Source organism: Sciurus vulgaris (assembly GCF_902686455.1).
Source record: "Sciurus vulgaris genome assembly, chromosome: 2".
Classification (NCBI taxonomy): Eukaryota; Metazoa; Chordata; class Mammalia; order Rodentia; family Sciuridae; genus Sciurus; species Sciurus vulgaris.
In genome coordinates, this window is record NC_136462.1 from 203,645,900 (window position 1) to 203,667,371 (window position 21,472).

Sequence of the window (21,472 nt, forward strand, 5' to 3'; positions counted from 1 at the left end):
CCCCTCTGGCTCCAAGGGCAGCTTTCTCGACCTCTTTGAAGGTTGCTATGGGTTGTTTTTAGCTTATTTTGGGCAAAAGTGTTGCCAGTCTTTTCAATTCAGGGCACCAGCGATTACTGCCCTTTGACGGGGTTTAGAAGGTGAAGGATCACACCCTTCTCCAGTGGACAGAGAGGAGGGGTTTGGCCCAGTTCTGCCTTCCCCCCACCAGAGCAGATCCTGAACGTCCAGCCAGCTGGGTCACCCTGTGGTCCAGGAGGGCATGAGGGGGGCAGGCAGGCATCCATCTTGGACCCAAGGGCTTGGGGTCGGATTGACTCTGCAACGTGTGGATGGGACACTGGGTGGGGACACATCCCAGCTCAAAGGAGCTCAGGACTCCGGAGGGGTGGCTCCCGTGGCATTCTGTGGAGTACTCGGAAACAGCAGCCAGTTCTGGCCCTTCTCTACCACGGCAGCACTGGCCCCTATCTGCCTGGCCAAACATCCCCTCAGTGGCCAGCAGGAGTCCAGAGGGAGGGAGCCAGGCTAAGCACTTGGACAGCCCCTTGGCTACCTTGACCTCAGCAAAGAGGACCCAGTGAGGTCAGGGTCTCCATTGACGGGGTGTGAGATGGGGAGAGAGCAGCCCAGCCCTCCGCAGGAGGACAGGAGCACCTGACTTCCACTTGCACCAGACTGTCCTCCACAAGGCTGGGCTTGAAGGCCCTCCACCAGCTTCTGGCCTGGGTCCTCCTCCCTGCCTGGCCCAGGGTGGCAGGAGGGGGCCATCACTCAGACTTTTCACCTGGGGCCTTAGCTCAGACCAGCTGCAAATCTGGGCCACATGCTTAGAGGGAATAATGTAATAGAAACCCCTGCCTCAGGGTCCCCAGGGGGACTGGTCACACGGTGGGCAGAGGCCCACAGAGAAGCCCTCCAGGCCCACAGTGCTGCAGAGTGAGTCCGAAACACTGGGAAGGGACTGTGAACGAGAGGTGACTTGGGGCAGGCCAGGACACGCGATCACACAGTCGCACACAAAAGCACACACAGGTCTGCACAGCAGCCCTTGCCCCAGGACACTCGGTGCACACAGAGAGGGAGCAAGGCCAGACGGTGCACGCAGCAGACACGCCAGGCAGCTGGAGGCAGGAAGGCACTGACCTTGGCGAGGGCTCTGGCTGGGGCTCCTTCCTTCAAACAGAGAACAAAAGAGTTAGCAGCTGCCCACTCCCACTGGCCCCCACAGAGCACCCGTGGCCCAGGGCAGGGGCTGCACCCACCCAGGGGCTTCCTCCGGGCCCCAGACCCCACGCTCCCACTGGATACAGAGATGCTGCCCACCCGAGAGCAGCTGCCCTGAGAGCGGTGCCCTGGACCGGGGAAGGTCAGAGGGAGCAGGGACCCCAAAGGGCCCAGCCACCTTCCCGCCCAGAGCACACTCCCACTCGGCATTTACAGATCTTCGTTTTAACAGTCACAACACTTCATACGGTTGCAGAAAGAAAATATTTGCTGAAGGAAGCTCTTAATGGCATTTTCCTTTCCAAGTCATTTTCCAGGGGCAGGCTGACCCGGACAGCAAGTGGCCAGTGTTCACCTCGGGTCTCGCTCACAAGGCCCTCTTGCATGTGGGTTGTTTAATTTGGGGTGGATGTTTCTGCTGGTAATGTTTGGTATAAACAGAATGGAAGACCAGCGGCTTGGGTCCCCTGCAGCTGAGCTCAAGGATCAGAGGTGACCCCTCGGAGCACTCTAGCCAGTATCCTGTGGTCCTGTGTGCACTTCCAAGCACCCCGCACAGCTGGTACTGATGCCACACCTGGGCCCAGCAAGCGGTGTGGAGGAGAGGGTGTGGCCAGGCTCCTGCCTGGCCTGGGTCCTCCCAGAGCATCTTGATGGACCTTCGTACCCCAGGAACAACACACCTCACAGGGGGCCCAGTCCTGAGGCACAGACCCCACATGCCAGCCTGCTCCCACTAGAGCTCAGGGGTCCAGAGGCAGGCCCCAGTCCCGCCTCCAACCAGGGGCTCAGTTCACCCCTGCACGGGCTTCCTGAGGCTACTGCAGCAAATTTACTCTCTTGGTCCTGCAGGCCACAGACTCAAAGCCACAGTGCCAGGGGCAGAACACATTCCATGTGTGTTTGAGAAACCTTGCTGCCTCTTCCAGCAACAGAGGTCCCTACACCCAGGTGGGGCTCCTGGCTCATCTCTTAGTCCCTGCCTCTGGCTTCCCCAGAGCTCCCTTCTGTGTCCTGTGTCTCCTGTCTTTCTGAAGGAAGCTGTGCTGGAGCTGAGCTCACTGGACAGCCTTGCCTGAAGACCCTTAATCGATGACCTCCACAAAGGCCCTCTCCCAAGAGGAGTCACATTCACAGACTGTGGGCCAGGATCTACTGGGGGTAGACACTGAGTCCACCCCATGCTCCCAGAATTCCCCATCCACCATGTTCTGCGTTCTTTTGCCCCGCCCCGACCCTGAAGGCTCTGCCCGGTACAGTGCCAACTCCCTGTCCAGGTGTCATCTAAATGCCTCCAGTGCGGGAAGTACCAAGTCTCAACTAAAACCACTTGAGCTAGGTAGGCAGGGCTCCTGTGAGCCATCTGATGGTCAAACAAGGTTCCTGCTTAAAAGTTACAGTGGAGAGAGCATGAGCAGACGTCTCCATTCCAGAAGGAAGACACAACAGAGGTCCCTACACCCAGGTGGAAGTGCAACTGGTAGATCCACGGCTTCTCGCTCCGAACAGGCAGTGGCTTTTGCCTCGGGGGGCTCCTCCAGCTCCGGGGTGCTCCCTGCTCTGAAGGGCAGCTCAGGTCTGCAGCTGGGCAGCTGCAGCAGCCTCCCTCCTGCCTGAGGAATCCAGCAGCGCCCCAGTCTCCCTTCCTTTGTGCATGCTGGCAGGGCTCCACCACTCAAACCCGTGGCTCATCTCAGGGCCCCACGTCAGACAGGGATCCTTCCTGGCTTATGCTGAGCAGGATCCACGAGTCACACGCCTGCTCTCTTTTCAGGTTGTCCAGCCTTGCCTGCGGGCTTTGCTGTGGGCAAGCTTGCCCAGCAGCGCCTCCTGATTTATAAGGCTTGCCTCCTGGATAGGTTGGGAACTCCCAAATCTTCCAGTTCCAGCTTCATTGAGTAGCACAGAGAAGCCAGGCTGCACAGTCCACAACTGGCTAGGAACCCTGCTTGGCCAAGTCCCCAAGTTCATTGCTTATGAGTTCTGCTTCCACCAGAGAGAAGACCTAGTGCTTCTGCCACCCTGCAGTGGGGACCAGCTTTCCTGGTTTGCAGGCACTTGTCCTTTGCTTGCTTCGCTGAGCCGTGCCAGAGGTGCGGCAGGCATTCACGGTTCTGCAACATCCTTTAGTAACAATCTAACGTGACCCTCAATGTCAGGAGCTTTCTCTGCAGCATTCCCCACCAGCACTGCTTCCACCAACCACCTTGAGGGAGCATGGGCCCGCTCTGCTGCCCCTCGGGCTCCCTGCCCCTCACCTGCCCGCTCTGCTGCCCCTCGGGCTCCCTGCCCCTCACCTGCCCTCTCTGCTGCCCCTCAGACCTCCTGCCCCTCACCTGCCCCTCAGACCCCCTGCCCCTCACCTGCCCCTCAGGCCTCCTGCCCCTCACCTGCCCTCTCTGCTGCCCCTCAGACCTCCTGCCCCTCACCTGCCCTCTCTGCTGCCCCTCCGACCCCCTTGCCCCTCACCTGCCCCTCGGGCCCCCTGCCCCTCACCTGCCCTCTCTGCTGCCCCTCAGACCTCCTGCCCCTCACCTGCCCTCTCTGCTGCCCCTCAGACCCCCTGCCCCTCACCTGCCCCTCAGGCCTCCTGCCCCTCACCTGCCCTCTCTGCTGCCCCTCAGACCTCCTGCCCCTCACCTGCCCTCTCTGCTGCCCCTCAGACCCCCTGCCCCTCACCTGCCCCTCAGGCCTCCTGCCCCTCACCTGCCCTCTCTGCTGCCCCTCCGACCCCCTTGCCCCTCACCTGCCCCTCGGGCCCCCTGCCCCTCACCTGCCCGCTCTGCTGCCCCTCAGACCTCCTGCCCCTCACCTGCCCTCTCTGCTGCCCCTCGGGCCCCCTGCCCCTCACCTGCCCCTCAGACCCCCTGCCCCTCACCTGCCCCTCGGGCCCCCTGCCCCTCACCTGCCCGCTCTGCTGCCCCTCAGACCTCCTGCCCCTCACCTGCCCTCTCTGCTGCCCCTCAGACCCCCTGCCCCTCACCTGCCGCTCTGCTGCCCCTCCGACCCCCTTGCCCCTCACCTGCCCCTCGGGCCCCCTGCCCCTCACCTGCCCGCTCTGCTGCCCCTCAGACCTCCTGCCCCTCACCTGCCCTCTCTGCTGCCCCTCGGGCCCCCTGCCCCTCACCTGCCCCTCAGACCCCCTGCCCCTCACCTGCCCCTCGGACCCCCTGCCCCTCACCTGCCGCTCTGCTGCCCCTCAGACCTCCTGCCCCTCACCTGCCCCTCAGACCCCCTGCCCCTCACCTGCCCCTCGGGCCCCCTGCCCCTCACCTGCCCGCTCTGCTGCCCCTCAGACCTCCTGCCCCTCACCTGCCCTCTCTGCTGCCCCTCGGGCCCCCTGCCCCTCACCTGCCCCTCGGGCCCCCTGCCCCTCACCTGCCCGCTCTGCTGCCCCTCGGGCCCCCTGCCCCTCACCTGCCCCTCAGACCCCCTGCCCCTCACCTGCCCCTCGGGCCCCCTGCCCCTCACCTGCCCGCTCTGCTGCCCCTCAGACCCCCTGCCCCTCACCTGCCCCTCGGGCCCCCTGCCCCTCACCTGCCCGCTCTGCTGCCCCTCAGACCTCCTGCCCCTCACCTGCCCTCTCTGCTGCCCCTCGGGCCCCCTGCCCCTCACCTGCCCCTCAGACCCCCTGCCCCTCACCTGCCCCTCGGGCCCCCTGCTCCTCACCTGCCCTCTCTGCTGCCCCTCGGGCCCCCTGCCCCTCACCTGCCCTCTCTGCTGCCCCTCAGGCCCCCTGCCCCTCACCTGCCCTCTCTGCTGCCCCTCGGGCCCCCTGCCCCTCACCTGCCCTCTCTGCTGCCCCTCGGGCCCCCTGCCCCTCACCTGCCCCTCAGGTGCACAGCAGAGCCCCCGGGTTTGCTGGAACTGCCTTAACGAAACACACAAAGGTGACCGAACACTGGAACCACCCTCTCGTTTCTGGGAGGTCAGAGCCTGAAAGGGAGGTTGGCGGCCAGGCTGCTCCAAGGCCCTGCGGGGTCCCTGATGCTCCTCCAGCCCCACTGGCTCCTGGGGTTCTCATCTCCTGGCAGCGTCACCCCAGGTCTGCCTGCGTCTGCCCCTCCATGTGTCACCAGACTTCCCGTCATGAGCAGGACACTGCCATGGAGTCTGGGCCCCTTGGCCAACCCAGGGGTGACGTGGATGCTGAGGATCAGATTCACAGACCCAAAGCATGGACCCTCCTCTGCAGCGTAGGGGCTGCCACATGACAGGCCACCACCCAGCTGCCCTGTGGGGACAGACGGCACCTGCCTGCACACAGGCCTCAACACACTGGCGCTGTGCAAGAATTGAGCCATGGGAGTTGTGATCAAAGGTGCCACCACCTGGGTCCCCAGCACAGGCATGAACAGGGCCAGCTGGCCCCACACACGCTCCACACTTCACCCCCACATCCCTCCCATTGTGCCCACCCATCCTCCTCAGGACAGGAGTCAAGCAGGTCAGCAGAAGCAGAAAGCACCAGCCTCACAAGACCTATGGCCAACACATCCCTGGAGGCTTCCTGCCAGACAGCTGCGGCCCTCAGGAGGGGAAGATGCCCATCCTGCCCCTCAGCTCCAGCCCCTGCTTGGGACACCTGCAGCTCACCTGAAGGTGAGTCCCGATTTGCTTTTGAGGTTCCTCAGCAGCTCCAGCTGGTTGAGAGGTGGGATGAGTCTGAGCGGGAGAGGAGAGGGGAGTGAGTTTCCAGTCCACACAGGCCTCCAGCAAGGCCAGCCCTGCACCTGGAGCAGATGCAGATGCCAAAGGCGTGGGGTGTAGCCAGACCTCCAAGGGCCCAGTGTCCCCACCGCTCCAGAGCCCAGGGCCACCTTCAATCTCTGGGCTGCCCCTGGGGCCTTGGGACCTGGAGGTGGGCAGCGACCAACATGGACAGCAGAGGGGACAGTGCCAGGCTGCCTGTGAGAGTCCAGCCCTGCAGCATGGAGGGATCGGAGGTCAGGCCCTGGTGGGGCTCCTCCTCCTCTCCTTCCCCTATGGGCAGCAGACTGCACGCTCTGCACCCAGCACATTCTACGTGCCCTGTAGAAGCTGGGGCCGGACAGGGCCAAGGCCACTGCAGGGCCTTGCTGAGCAGAGAAGCTCATTTCCGGGTCTGTGGATAAGTGGCCTGACATCCTGATGAGGCCTGGGGCCTTTTCCAAGTGACTCGGTTCTGCTCTGCTCTCCCCAGGTCTGGCCACACACCCCCCAACAGCCTCATGCCCAGCCCTACCTGCCTGCACCGATGTTTAGCCACTGCTCAGCCACAGCACAACCAGGGACAGGTCCAGTGGACTCACCCGAGAAGATGTGCTCAGGCTTGGGAGGCGAGCCCCTCCCCATATCTGGGTGAACTTCCTCTGCACCCCACCCCACCTTACAGCCTTGCTCTCAGCCTTAGACCCCTCCCTCATTACTGTACCCCCACCTATCTTGTCGAATATGTCCTCTAAGGACAGTGACCCTCAGCGGCCATGATGCGAGACCCTGGTCACTCCTGTCCTGACCCAGCCCCACCCTCACTCTGCAGGGTCTGCCCTTCCCCCCCAACTCCTGGAGTCTCGACCAAGCTCTGGGACCCCAGGCCCCGAACCCTTACCCCTTCTCACCTCTCCTTTGACCCCAGGGGCAGAGCAGGGCTCCCAACCCCCCGCCCAGCCCTCACAGAGCCTGACCCCCAAGTGGCTGCGGGGCCTCTGCTGGGAAGCCCCTTCCAGCACCTCCTGGCTCCTCTGCCCAGCCCCAGCCAAGTGCATCCTCCAGATGTGCCTGCTTCTCTTGCTCAGTGACTCCCCTGCCCCAAAGCCAAAGGACGACTGGCCCCGCTGGCCTGACCAGTCGCCCGACTTCTTTCACATGCCCCGCTCCTCCACCCAGAGACCCTCCCCACACCTAGGCTTCCATAGCCACTGCCATCCCCACCAGCCCTTCTGCTCCAGGCCTGGCCCTCCCTGGCAGGTGTAGCTGCCCAGCCAGCCTCATGGCCACTGCATCCCCAGCAGAGCCAGGCTCTGGAGGGGTGGTCCTGGGAGCGCTCCCCTTGCCTGCCCCCTCTCCCAGGCTATCACTGTCCAGTGGCCCAGCCCGAAGCAGAGCCAGCAGTCAGGTGAGGCAGCAGGGAGCAGAGTCTGTCGACAGGGACACAGCTGGCCCCCACTCCTCCGTGGCCACCCCACCCTGGTGCCTAGAGCGGGGACCCTGGGGACAGCTCTCCCCTTGGCCCCACGCTCGCAGGCCCGGATAAGAGAGGTGATACCACCCTGGAGCCAGACGAGATGCCACACCCGGGACAGGAGGACAGTGCCCCAGGGCTGGCTGGCAGGGCTGGGCACACAGGAACAGTGGCAGAGGACCAGGGCACTGTATGTGGGGGCACCTGGAGAGCATGTGGTCTGGTCAGGGCTCCACCAGCCTCAGGGGCGCCCAGCCACCCAGGTCAGGGGTCCTGCAGACCCTGGTGCTTCTTACTTCTGAGAGCAGTGCTGGGTAGACAAGGGCAGAGGGGACACCCGGCCTGGGGACCTGACAGGCCTGCCGCAGGCCCCACCCGCAGGGAGCAAGGAGCCGGGTCCAGGAGGAGGACGCGGGGAGAGATGCCCATGGCCTGACCCACCCTCTGGGCTCCACCTCCTCACCAACCCCACAGCTGGGCAGGTCCCTCTCCCAGAAGGGATCTGGGCCCACTGACTAGGCCCCTGCTGGCCTCTGGGGAGGAACTGGACAGGATGTGGCTCCATCCAGCCCAGGCCCACACGCTGCTCAGGGGAAGGAGGAGGGATGTCCTGTGGCCACCCTGTAGGCCCTGCCCACCACAGTGGCCAAGGCTCACCAAGGAGCCTTCAGGTTGGACACAGACCCAGTTGGGAGGCTCCCAGGTCTTGGATGCCAACCTACAGCTGAGGGGCTCCGGGAGGGAGACTCTGGAGGCAGGCGCCGGGGCAGGTGCCCCGCTGTGCACAGCCTCCCCTGCCTGGGTTCTGGCTGGGATGCCGCTGTGGCCCCAACAGTCCCTGAGCCACACGGCGGCCCCACATCCACAACTCTGTTCACAAGCAGGGCCATGGGGTGCAGGTGGGGGCGGGATGGGGAACCACAGCTGTGAAACAAGGCACGAAGCAGGAGGACGAAGACGGCCCGGGCACACAGGGGCAGCAACGGGAAGCAGCGCCAAGGGGGCAGGCCGGGGCGAGGAGGTGGACTGGGCTCCAGGCAGGGGGGCCACAGGGAGTGAGGCCCGGGGGTGCCAGCGGGAGGCCGTGGCCTGGCCCGAGACGGGTCCCTGCAGACAAGGACGCACACCACACACACAGCTCCGCCATGCAGTTCCTACCTGGAGGCCCCGTAGGTTTGAGTTTGTGAGCTTTCAAGTGTCCACACACACACACAAAGGGGAAGAACCGAAACGTAGAAAAGAACGGGATAAGAAAAAGGAAACGAAAAAAATAGTCAGGGAAGAGGGGGAACAACAGAACAGAGAGAATTAGCACAGGGCTCAGCCGGCCGGCCCGGCCAGGGCACCGTGCGCGGCGCTGCATGCGGGCGTTCCAGGGCGCGGTCCAGGGCTGCTCCAGAGGCACCAGCAGGGTGGATGTGAGGACAGGACGCTCAGATGAGCCCTGGCCACAGAGTGCCCACCGGGCTTTGCACCCACCCAGGGCGGGCTGGGATCCGGAAACACCCGGAGCAGGAGAGGAAGCTGGAAGGACCCTGTCCCACTGAACCCAGCTGAGCAGAGGGACTCAGCAGCAGCACCCAGCTGCACAGACGCTCTGTGCTCTCAGAACCTCTCACCCCAGGCCTTAGTCTAAGCAAGAGCCTGGCACAGACAGATCCTACCCCACAGCTGACCAGCAGGTCCGGGGCCCAACTGGCCAGTACCACCTCCCCGCTTCCTTCCCAGGCCTGGCTTTCCTGTGCTCTGTTCTTTTGGGGGCACCTGGGACCCCCAAATAGTGTGGTCTCCTAGCCCAAGTGCCCTCCTGGGGTCTGGGGTCACTCTCCCTCCCACACAGAGCTCCTGTCCTTGCTGGGGGCCAGGGTCACCATCGCCCTCCTGGGTTTGGAGCTGGGGCCTACCAGCCATGGCAGACTGTGCACCCAGCACTACAGCCAACACTCAGCTCAGGGTACTGGGGACACACAGCAAAGGACAGAAAGCAAAGGGGTGGGAGGGGTGGGAAACAAAAGCTGTGACAGGGGAACAAGGAACCAAATCAATGGTCGAAATAAACCACACACGATTTTTTTTGAAAATGCATACATTTTAAAGAAAAAGAAACAAAAATCGGCCTAAACAATTAACAACAGAAAATGGGGCTGAAGAGCACACGGAACTGAGCCTCGCCGGCTCGCGGGCGGGGCGGGCGGTACCTGTACACGGGCACGGTGACGGTGCGCTCGTAGTAGTGCCAGGTGGAGTGCAGGTCTGTGCGGGACAGGTTGGTGGCGTAGAACCTCCAGGCGGACTGCAGGAGAGCGGGGGCTCAGCAGAGGGCGGCCCCGTGCCCCGGCCGCCCTCTGCCCACCCAGCCTGCGTTCACCCCTGGAGAGCCAGGGCAGGGGCCGGCGCTGAGGAGGACAGGCCTTCCTGAGCCTGGCGGCCCTTGCTGCCCACCCTGGCCCTCTGGGGCTCACCTGGGGCCCTGTGGCCTGGGGGCACAACAGGGGCCCGTCAAGGGGGACTGAGAAGCTGGGCCATCCTCCAGGTGGACCCCTGCCTGGGGTGTGGCCCCTGCACTTCCTCCTGTGGTGGAACCCAAACATGATCTGCTGCCCCCACAGCTGCTTCACCCCCGCGGGGTCCATCGTGTGCCCACTCCCGTTGCCTCCCCAGGTCCCACAGCCACCGATCGCATTCCAGGACAGGACACTAGTTCCTAGTGAGGAACACACTCTGCCTTCTCCATGTGGCTTTGGTCACTGGGCATGACGTCCTCAGGCGGTCCCTGTCATGGCCTATGCTCTGTTCCTTTTGATGGCTGAATAGTATTCCACTGCGTGGAAGCACCACATCCTGACCACCCACTCCTCCACTAATGGACCTAGGTTCGTCTGTCCCAGGGCTACTGTAACTGCTGCTGTGCACTCACTTTGGGCACATCACCTGCTCACTCAGCTCTCCTGGTCAGTCACTCGAGGTGGGCTTGCAGGGCAACTGAGAGCTTCCTGCCAAGCTTCCAGGCAACCACCGAGTGGCTCTGTACAACCCACCAGCAGAGGGCAAAGGCCACTTCCACCCACACAGCGTCCCCAGTGGGCACGAAGTAACTTCACGTGGGCACGGCCTGCACCTCCCAGTGGCCACCAGTGACCCAGCTTGCTGGCTGTCTGCTCGTCCTCTGTGAAAGTCTCTGCCTGTGACCCTTTGGGCTGCATTCCTGCTCTGTCTGAGAATCTATCACGTACTGTGGACGCTGGGCCCCCACATCTGTGCAACACCTCTGTGCCGCGTGTCTGGCCCTCCCAGGCACAGCCCACAGCTTCCATGATGCCACCTTCTCCTTCCCTGCTTTGCCGCTGGTGCGGGAAATGCCGGCCAGGGAGCTTGATTCTTCTGAGGCCTCCTCGTGGCCTTAGCTCATACATTCAGGTTTCTGGTGATCCATTTAGTTAATTTTTGCACATGATATGAGGTAAGTGACAGTTTTCATTCTTCTAAAATGCATTTTTAAGACAGTAAACGGGGGACACAGCTGGGTAGAGCAGAGCTTGTCCCGCAGGCACGAGGCCCTGGCTCAAGTCCCAGCACCGCAAAAGCAAGGCCTGCACCAGGACCCCGGCCGTCCTAGCAGCGTGTGCTGGGGATGCTTCCTGCCCCAGATGGGCGTGGGGCTCCTGCTGGAGATCAGTCCCCAGGGACAGTGGGCCGGCTGGTGGACTCCACTCCACTGACCTGTGGCCCCCACCACAGCAGAGCTGGCTGCTTCCATCAGGGCGGCTCCAGCACCTCTGGAAGTGGACACCTTGACTGTCCTGCTTCAAGCCTGATGGGGCCCTCCAGTCCACGGCAATCCCACTGAACCTCGTGACCAGCTTCTCCAGCTCCACAGAACAGGGCCGTGGGCTCGTGGCAGGGATGCCACCCACTCTGCTCTGCGATCAAGTTCAGCTAAGACCACGTCCACAGGACTGTCTTCCAGCCCACGGACATGGGATGGCCGTCCACTTAGGACTTCACCGACTTCTTCCATAGAGGTTCACAATTTCCAACGTACAAGAGGCAGTGAGGGCCACAGCCCAGGCACGCTGGCTTCCAGAAGGACGCAAGGGTCCCCAGATGCCTTTGGGCACGAAGCTCCTGGTCTCCTCCGGAGCTTCCCCGGGGTCTTTTCCTCCCTGGGAGCTGGGGTGGCACCAGGTCACACACCTACTGACAGCCGTGATCCTGTCCCCACGGTGGGTCAGTGTCCCTCAGAGGAAGGACCCCCTGACCGGCCACTCTGCTGCAGCTTCCACCCTGTGCCCCTCGTCAGACCCTGGGAACAGCCCGGCGTCGGGGAGCCTGGCAGCTGAGCCGAGGAGCTGGTGACCTATGCAGGGACTCAGTGCTGCCCCCTCGGCTCCCACGGGCCCCTCTGGCTGCCAAGAGGGAGGGAGCCGAAAGAGGAGCAGCAGGTGGGGTGCGGCTGCGCCCTCTGCCCTGAGAGGCCTGCGCCGCGTCACGGCCCCTGCTGTAAATGTCAAGGGCAGCCAGACTCTGGGGGGTGTCTGCTCCTCTCTGTGCTCTTTTGCAATTACAGACAAAGTAGCCGCCTGGAGTTTTTGAGGTAAAAGATGAACACGTACCCACATAGAAGCAGGCTGGACCCATGGTCAAGACCAAGGGAGCCACGTCTTCAGAAAAGGAAGGAAGGAGGGGCTGCGCCTGGCTGCCCACAAAGTCCCACCGCCCCCGAGTCCAGCAGGAACCTCTGCTCTTTCGCCCGCACAGCCAGGTGGCCACCACACCCCACCTGCCCCTGCACAGTGGGACAGGCTGGCTGAGCTCAGGACAGGGTGCTCAGACAGGGCGGCACCATCTGCCACCGAGTGACGCTGCCAAGCACGGGTCCCACCACTCAGCTGTCTACACTGGGGGACCCGCCACAGTGCCTGGGACGGCCTGGCCTGGTAGGCCAGCCCCAGGACAGGGGCCTGGGGCTGTGCAGCCTCAGGCATCTGACATGCTCCACACTGATCTAGACATCCTTGTTGCCCACATATTCCTGCAGAGGGACACGGGCTGTGGCCCCGTCCACAGACGGGGTAATGCCTGGCCCAGCCTGAGCAGGCTCCACTCCACCAGGAGGGCTGGACAGGGGCTTTCCCTGGTCCCCAGGGGAAGGCTGGGACCCACCTGGATCAGACCAGCGGCCGGATTCCGCCTCTTCTCAAAGTGCTTCTGCCGATGCTGTTCTTGCACTTTCAGGGCAAAGCCAGACCCCAAAATGCCCTGCAAGTCATCAGGGTCAGGCCAAGCTTGGGGACCCACACCTCCCAACTCATCAGGGCCAGACGCTGAAGCAGAACCCAGGTCACTCCCCACCTCCCACACAGCCCCACCCTCCCACCTCAGTCCCAGAGCCCCTGGAGAGCAGGCCAGGAGGCCTTCTGACTGGGGCCAAGGACCACGCTGGCCTACAGGAGGCACAGCTGCCAACACGCAGCATTTGCCAGCTCGCAGACCACGCCAGCTGCCCAGCCTGGTGCTGTGAAGGGTTAGCAGAGCCCTGGCCCCTTCTGCCTGGGTGGGCTGAGCTCCCATGGAGCCCCAACAGGGGAGCAGCCACCAGGCTATAGTGCTCCCGATCTCGAGGACCCCTCTGTCCAGGGCTGACAGGAGGTCACAGTGACCATCAGAGCTGGGTCAGAAGCCACAGCATGGGACCCTGGGAGCACACCTACAGGGGGGCTGCCTGCACAGCGTCACCGGGCCCTCTCCAGGGCAGCCTCCACTCCAGTGTGGGGTGAGGACTCCCCAGGGGCGTGGACCCTGCTCCGGCCAGACCCCCATGAGGGTGGCCTGTCACCGAGACTCCTGGGGAGCACGTGCACTACCCCAGCAGGAAGAGGCAAAGGTTTACCGCAGGAAGGGCGAAGAAGGAGACACCGATGAGGGTGAAGGTCGCTGCCAGCAGCCTCCCGTTCCAGGTCTGCGGGTACTTGTCCCCGTAGCCAATGGTGGTCAGGGTGATCTGTGGAGCAAGGGACTGGGTCGCTGGCCAGACAGGTAGGGAAGCCCAACACGCTGGGCTGCTGAGCCCCTGGGGACCCACCCACAGGCTCATTTGCGGACTGACAAGGGGGCCTTTGCTGCTACTTACCCCCCAGCGGGGCAGCGGCAGTGGCCACTCATACCCACAGTACCCTGAGGGGAGCCCAGGCAATGAGAAGGCCAGAGGCAGGAAGTTCCTGCAGGTGACCTGACAACCTCTCAGTGGCTGCCCACAGGCCCCAGGACCACATGGGCCAACAGAGGGCATGCCCTGGCTGGACCAGGAGGTGGCCCAACACAAGCCCAGGGGTGTGGGGTTGCAGGTAAGTGGAGGCAGGTGGGCCGCACCCCCCCAAGGGATAGCGCCTTCCTGTGAACCAGGGGCCCCAGCTCCAGGTATCTGCCCCAGGCACAGAAAGCAACTGGGCAGTCTGAGGATGGGGACAGCAGCCTAAGCAGCCACGGAGGCTAGACACTGGCCAGGGTGCAGAAGCAATGGGGTCAGCACCTCAGAGGACAGGGACAGCAGTCCAGGCGGCCAAGGAGGCCATGGCACTGGCCAGGGTGCAGAAGCAGTGGGGTCAGCACCTCAGAGGACAGGGACAGCAGCCCAGGCGGCCAAGGAGGCCAATGCACTGGCCAGGGTGCAGAAGCAATGGGGTCAGCACCTCAGAGGACAGGGACAGCAGTCCAGGCGGCCAAGGAGGCCATGGCACTGGCCAGGGTGCAGAAGCAGTGGGGTCAGCACCTCAGAGGACAGGGACAGCAGCCCAGGCGGCCAAGGAGGCCAATGCACTGGCCAGGGTGCAGAAGCAATGGGGTCAGCACCTCAGAGGACAGGGACAGCAGCCCAGGCGGCCACAGAGGCCATGGAACTGGCCAGGGTGCAGAAGCAGTGGGGTAAGCACCTCAGAGGACAGGGACAGCAGCCTAAGCAGCCATGGAGGCCAGACACTGCCAGGGTGCAGAAGCAATGGGGTCAGCACCTCAGAGGACAGGGACAGCAGCCCAGGCGGCCAAGGAGACCAATGCACTGGCCAGGGTGCAGGAGCAGTGGGGTCAGCACCTCAGAGGACAGGGACAGCAGCCTAAGCAGCCACAGAGGCCATGGCACTGGTCAGGGTGCAGAAGCAGTGGGGTCAGCACCTCAGAGGACAGGGACAGCAGCCCAGGTGGCCACAGAGGAGATGGCACTGGTCAGGGTGCAGAAGCAGTGGGGTCAGCACCTCAGAGGTCAGGGACCAGCCCAGGTGGCCACGGAGGCCATGGCACTGGTCAGGGTGTAGAAGCAGTGGGGTCAGCACCTCAGAGGACAGGGACAGCAGTCCAGGCGGCCAAGGAGGCCATGGCACTGGCCAGGGTGCAGAAGCAGTGGGGTCAGCACCTCAGAGGACAGGGACAGCAGCCCAGGCGGCCAAGGAGGCCAATGCACTGGCCAGGGTGCAGAAGCAATGGGGTCAGCACCTCAGAGGACAGGGACAGCAGCCCAGGCGGCCACAGAGGCCATGGAACTGGCCAGGGTGCAGAAGCAGTGGGGTAAGCACCTCAGAGGACAGGGACAGCAGCCTAAGCAGCCATGGAGGCCAGACACTGCCAGGGTGCAGAAGCAATGGGGTCAGCACCTCAGAGGACAGGGACAGCAGCCCAGGCGGCCAAGGAGACCAATGCACTGGCCAGGGTGCAGGAGCAGTGGGGTCAGCACCTCAGAGGACAGGGACAGCAGCCTAAGCAGCCACAGAGGCCATGGCACTGGTCAGGGTGCAGAAGCAGTGGGGTCAGCACCTCAGAGGACAGGGACAGCAGCCCAGGTGGCCACAGAGGAGATGGCACTGGTCAGGGTGCAGAAGCAGTGGGGTCAGCACCTCAGAGGTCAGGGACCAGCCCAGGTGGCCACGGAGGCCATGGCACTGGTCAGGGTGTAGAAGCAGTGGGGTCAGCACCTCAGAGGTCAGGGACCAGCCCAGGTGGCCACGGAGGAGATGGCACTGGTCAAGGTGCAGAAGCAGTGGGGTCAGCACCTCAGAGGTCAGGGACCAGCCCAGGCGGCCAAGGAGGCCAATGCACTGGCCAGGGTGTAGAAGCAGTGGGGTCAGCACCTCAGAGGACAGGGACAGCAGCCCAGGTGGCCACGGAGGCCATGGCACTGGTCAGGGTGCAGAAGTAGTGGGGTCAGCACCTCAGAGGACAGGGACAGCAGCCCAGGTGGCCACGGAGCCATGGCACTGGTCAGGGTGCAGGAGCAGTGGGGTCAGCGCCTCAGAGGACAGGGACAGCAGCCCAGGTGGCTACAGAGGCCATGGCACTGGTCAGGGTGCAGGAGCAGTGGGGTCAGCACCTCAGAGGACAGGGACAGCAGTCCAGGCGGCCACGGAGCCATGGCACTGGCCAGGGTGCAGAAGCAGTGGGGTCAGCACCCCAGAGGACAGGGACAGCAGCTTAAGCAGCCACGGAGGCCAGACACTGGCCAGAGTGCAGAAGCAATGGGGTCAGCACCTCAGAGGACAGGGACAGCAGCCCAGGTGGCCACGGAGGCCATGGAACTGGCCAGGGTGCAGAAGCAGTAGGGTCAGCACCTCAGAGGACAGGGACAGCAGCCCAGGTGGCCACGGAGGCCATGGAACTGGCCAGGGTGCAGAAGCAGTAGGGTCAGCACTCACAGCCAGCTGCAGGACCTGCAGAGAAGGTTCTGGAAGGGGCCCCGAGAAGTCTGCCGCAGGTACCAGGTGGGCTAGGGAGATACTGCCAACCACAAACCCACGCCCGCTGAGGCTCTGCCATGGCCTGGGCCTCAGCCTGGTGTGCAGTCTTAACATGACCAGCACTTAATTCTGAAGACACAAAGCCCTGATTTGTTGCCACTTGCTACATGACAGTGAAAGGTGACAGAGAGGCGCGAGTGGGAGGAAGAGACGGGGAGAGGCCAGCAGGGCGTGGAGGGCGGGGGAGGGAGGTCAGGGGGGCGTGGAGGCAGGGGGAGAGCAGTTTACACACCTGAGCAGCCGTGACAACAGAAGGGGTGGCCCTGGGGAGGGGTGGCCATGGAAGCAGGATCCAGGCCACCCTGGACAGGGCAGTTTAGAGGGCTAGGCCCAGGGTAGCAGAGAGAGCAGTGTCCCTTTTACCATGGGGGCAGGGCCAGAGGGCAGTCCAGAAGGGGGTGGCCCAGCACAGTGCACCTGACCTTGGGAAGGGTGCCAAACCTGCAGCCCCCACCCCCAAATGGATAAGAGGTCATGGGTTTGGCCCTGACCTGGGAGCCCCAAGACAGGCCCCACCTGCCAGGGATCTCAGAGTCCCCACCCCATCCTCTCTCCTCCCACGATTCCCAGGCACACAGGAAAGCAGGTGAGCAGTGGGGACATGGGCCAGTCTCTTCCCAGTGCCAGCACTCACACTCACGTGCACACACACTCACACTCACCACACACATCCACACATTCACACACTCTCACACCCCCACACACACTCACACCCCACACATGCACACTCACACACACTCACACACCCACATTCACACACACTCACATGCATACACACACTCACTTTCACACACGCACACGCTCGTACACACCCACACACTCACACACCCACTCTTACACACACACTCTTACACCCACACACACTCAGACACCTACTCTTACATGCACATACATACATACACATGCACACATGCCATCATACATGTGATGGGTACGCACATGTGTACACATGAATGCAACTGCACACACAATGTGAACCTGCACACATGCACATGCATACACATCACGCACTCACAGGCCAGCGCATCCACAGCCACGACCAGCCTCTGTCACCACCTCTAAGGCTGTCAGGGCTGTGGGCAGCCAGCAGGTGGCCCCCAAGAGACATGGCCAGCCTGCTCCTCCAAGGGCAGCGGGGTCCCCTCTGCAGGCCCTGAGTGTGGGCACAGCCTCTGGACTGGACAGGAAGGTATGCGCCCTCAGGGAAGCAATGCTGACCCAGGGTCAGCGAGCTGGGACTCACCAGGCCCCACCAGAGCGCGTCTGCGTAGGTGTCGAAGTGATCGTTCTCACCCTTCTCTGCCAGGTACACCAGGAACGAGGCCAGGATGAGGCAGAGGAAGCCGATGTACCAGGCGGTGACCAGCTCCTACAAGGAAAACAGGCCACGTCACTGCCACGCTCAGCCAGCCTGGCCAGTGTCCAGGCTAAGAGCCTACCGGGCTCTGGGTCTCCAGAGCTTCAGCTGGGTCCCCCAAGGCCGGCCAAGGCTCAACTGGCACCTCTCCTGCAGGAGTTGGCTGGGGGGGTCACAACACAGCTAGAAGGGGACGTGGCTGTACAATGCTGTCCAGCCAGGCCCCTCCACCTGCTGGGAGAATAGCAGCCCATGGCCAGTGGCTGCCCAGGTCTCCAAGTGTCTGCCAGCACAGGAGAAGACCCTCCAGAGACAGCTCCAAAGGGGACATGGGCCCCACCCAGCTGCATCTGACCACCCCAACCTCCAGGGAAGGAGAGTGGACCATGTAGTGGGGAGCCCACCTCCCCTAGGGCCTGACCCCTGCCCTAAAGCTGTCACGGTCAGCAAAGTCCTGCCGGGTTCTGGCAGGTAGGAAAACGGGGAGGGACCATCTAGGCAAATAAACCCAGCCACACGAGTTTGGCATCAGAGTATAGCCTGTCAGGATGGGGGTCTTGGCCACCAGGCCCTCAGACCCCAGGAACACAGATGAGCCACCCCACAGGACCCCAGCCAGCAGCCACGCAAGCCGCAGCTTAAACAACCAGCCCAGCAGGTGACTCCAGCAGCAAATCGATCCAGGCACTCAAAACCAGGAAATGAGACACCTGACCACAGAGTCAGAGGCTTGGGGGGCCCAGCCGACTGGCCGTGCAGGAAAGCGGCTTTCCGGGGACAGATGAGAAAATTGGTTGAGTTGTGGAGAGAAACCCCATGTTGGAAGGGGAGGAGGCTTCTCCACACCACAGGCCCAGGCCCGGCCTCAGGCCCTCCCTCCCCCTGCCCATAACCCCTGGAGAAACCCCGGGGCAGCAGGCACCCAGGTGGGCAGTGGCCTCCCTTGCGGGCCTGGGCTGTTCACCTTGCTGTGGGCGTAGACCACAGAACCCAGGAGTTTCCAGGTGCCTCCCCTCCGGTCCATGCGGATCATGCGCAGGATCTGCAGGAACCGCAGACTCCGGAGCGCAGATGTGGCAAAGACATTGCCCTGGGAGCCGGCGGCCAGCACGGCGATGGAGGCGATGAGCACCATGATGTCTGCGGGGACAGCAGCGTCAGGCCAGCCTTCCTCCCTCGCCACAGAACCACCTCCTCCCCCACCCACAGGGGACAGGTGGACACAGAGTGTGCACAGAGCCTGGTGGGGTCTGGGCAGTGCCAGGCCCTAGGATGGACAGTTACCACCTGCCTGTGGGGGTCTGGGACAGGCTGCCTGGCTCTCCTCTCCCTCCCGATTGTCCTACCTCGAAGTCAGAGGGGAGAAGAAACTTCTAGAAGAAGCTGGTCCTGGCTTCTGGCCAGCCTGCTGCAGCCAATGTGGACCTAGCTTCTTCCAGACCAGCACCCAACCCTGTGCCCCCCGTCCACCCCCATGAGCCTCACCAATCACACAGAAGGGCTTCCGAGCAAACTTGAGTCGCCCCCGCCAGCCACGGTACCGGCAGCAGCAGCCCGCGGCCCAGATGCGCACGAAGTACTCCACCCCAAATACCACGATGGTCACGATTTCCTGTGGGGAGCCCAGAGGTGAGGGTCAGCCCCCTGGACAGGACGGGACCCCGTGCGCCGTGGCCATGAGCGCGTGGGGCCTGAAGACCCCAGGTGAGAACACCACCCTCATCTGGGCTGGTCTGGGCCGGGAGGTCCTCCCTGACTGGGTTGGGGGGTCCTCCCTCTCTGGGCTGGACCAGGCTCCGTCTGGTCAAAGCTGGTGTCCATGTGAGGGGGAGGCAGGACTGAGAGAGGACCCCAGGTGACAGTAAGGGACCAGCTTCCACCGGAATTCAGGGTCTGCAGCCCAGGGAGCCTGGGCTCTCCGGGCTCAGCCCCACCCACGCTGGGGCCAGCCATGCCCCTGTGCCAGGCCGCGCCCAAGCGCTGGCTCACCAGGATGTAGAGCGCGCCCTCTGAGCTCTTCTCGTACTCCTTGATGGTGGAGAAGACGGAGAGCACCAGGCAGGAGAAGACCAGCAGGAACCTGGAGGGCAGCGGAGAGCCACAGGTCAGAGCCCCCGTGGGGCAGCAGGGCACCCTGCACGGCCCCTCCACCTCCTGCGCCCCCGCCGAGGCCCTCACGACCGCTCCTCCTGGGAGCTGCAAGCCACCTCGGCACAGGAAAGCGAACCCAAGGCATCGTCAGGACCCGAGGCCACACTCCACCACGTCCAGGGCAGACCCTCGCCATGAACCTGATCCGGCCACGAGGCGTGGACACAGGAGCTGCAGCTCCCTGGACCACAGTGGCCCTTGCTAATGCTGACACGAAGGAACCCGGAGCCCAGGGCACGGGGCCGCTTCACAGCTGCATGTCCACATGTCTGGGTTGGATTCCCTGCACACAGCATCCCCTTCCCGGCTCTGCCTACTGGCCAGAGGAAACCCCCAGCACTCTCCACCTGTGGATCCACAGACCGGCCATGAGCTCACCTGGCTGAAGGGAGTCTCTACCAGCCCCACATGCCCCCTGTCATTGGAGCCACTGGTGCCAGAGGGGTGTAACTTGCCACCAGACATCACCCTGTGCAGTACCACCACCAGCCTCTTAACCATCCTCTCCAGCCAGATGCAGGGTCTCCTGACATCAAGGGCTGCCACGTAGGGCTGGCATGCAACATCAGCCCCAGGACCTTGGCTCAAGCTAAACCACCTGGAAAGAGGCCCCATTGCCCTGGGGTTGCCAGGCTGGGGCCTGGTGTAAGGCCCACAGGCACAGGCCTCCCGGAGGATGAAGGCACAGGGCGGGGAGCAATGGTGGGAGAGGGAGAGTCTCAACACTCCGCCTCCAGCACCTGCATCCAGCTGTGCCTGAGGCCTGAACTTCAGGCTGTGGAAGCCTGTTACTTAATGTGCTTGGACGTCGCTTCTGCCCCTTGCAGACAGAAGATAGGATGTCCCTGGCCTGTGAAGGCTGAGGCTCGGTGGGTCCTGCTCCCGGCCTCCCCTACCACCGTGCCCTGGGCAAAGCCAGCTGAAGGCAACATAAGCAGTCTCGGACAGATGGGGAACAAGTCCTGGGTGTGTGGGACATCTGGGCGCACAGGTGGAAGGTCAGCACTTGGTCACCTGACCTGACCCACTGTTGTTTTCCTTCTCTGGCAAGAGGGTGCCTTGAGGGGCTGCCTCAGCTCAGTGCCCTGCTCACCTAGCACATGAGAGCTCCTGGCTTCATCCCAGTACCACCAACAAAGAAAAGAAAGCCCTCGGAGCGCCAGGAGCCAGCCCAGGGGTACCTCGGGAGACCCCAGCATTCACCCAAACCCCCAGGCTGGGCCCCCTGCCTGGGAGACCGGGGCCTGCTCAGCAGAGACGGGAGGCGGCACAGGTCCAGGGGTATCGACGTGTAGCCGGCCCCCGCCCAGCCTCTGCATCCCAGTCAGACCCGGCCCATGCGGGTCAGCAACTCAAGCAGGCCATGGGAACAGCGCCACACACAGTAGGTGCCCAGGCCCGCTCCTGCACTGTGTCACCTGCCTGCCCCAGAGCCCAGCTCGCAGCCTGGGGGCCCTCTGCCGTCCAGGCTCTCACAGCCCACTGCAGCCAGCCTGCTGCCCATGCAGAGTGCAGGTCTCTCACTGTCCCCTCACCCCAGGGCCTGCATCATGTGGAGGGTCCTCAGCCCTGCTCAGAGCCACAGCTGAAGTGTCAATCACCTAAAAATACGCCACTCCTAGACCGTGTTCGGCCCACAGAGCCCAGGCCAGCCACACTCACAGGACACCCGCCCCACCCCACCCAGGGAAGACAGGGCCTCAGCCAGGGCCTGGGCCTGCCGCTGACTCAGCCGCTCAGGCAGGAACACCCTGGTCGATGCCCGAGGACAGTCGAGGGCATGGAGGCCTCTTG

General features: G+C 63.4%; 1 protein-coding gene across 14 annotated transcripts in view; it reads right to left on the bottom strand.

Annotated features, from left to right (window-relative positions):
• The window catches only part of KCNQ2 (potassium voltage-gated channel subfamily Q member 2), a 50,713-nt gene that overhangs the window by 15,924 nt on the left and 13,317 nt on the right, over positions 1–21,472 (bottom strand). For 10 of the 14 annotated variants that reach the window (XR_013761967.1, XR_013761968.1, XM_079127993.1 and 7 more), the window contains exons 2-11: positions 19,517–19,607; positions 19,013–19,139; positions 18,492–18,667; positions 17,414–17,539; positions 13,281–13,391; positions 12,554–12,649; positions 9,589–9,683; positions 8,549–8,578; positions 5,824–5,892; positions 1,147–1,176 (exon numbers count right to left, since the gene is read on the bottom strand). Coding sequence is in view for 12 of the 14 variants with exons in the window: in XM_079127993.1 (XP_078984119.1) it covers positions 1,147–1,176; positions 5,824–5,892; positions 8,549–8,578; positions 9,589–9,683; positions 12,554–12,649; positions 13,281–13,391; positions 17,414–17,539; positions 18,492–18,667; positions 19,013–19,139; positions 19,517–19,607 (951 nt within the window). In the remaining 2 variants the exon portion in view is untranslated. Of the gene's footprint in view, positions 1–1,142; positions 1,177–5,823; positions 5,893–8,548; positions 8,579–9,588; positions 9,684–12,553; positions 12,650–13,280; positions 13,392–17,413; positions 17,540–18,491; positions 18,668–19,012; positions 19,140–19,516; positions 19,608–21,472 lie in introns of all 14 variants that reach the window. The other 4 variants (XM_079127994.1, XM_079128000.1, XM_079127996.1 and 1 more) reach the window with 2 other exon arrangements.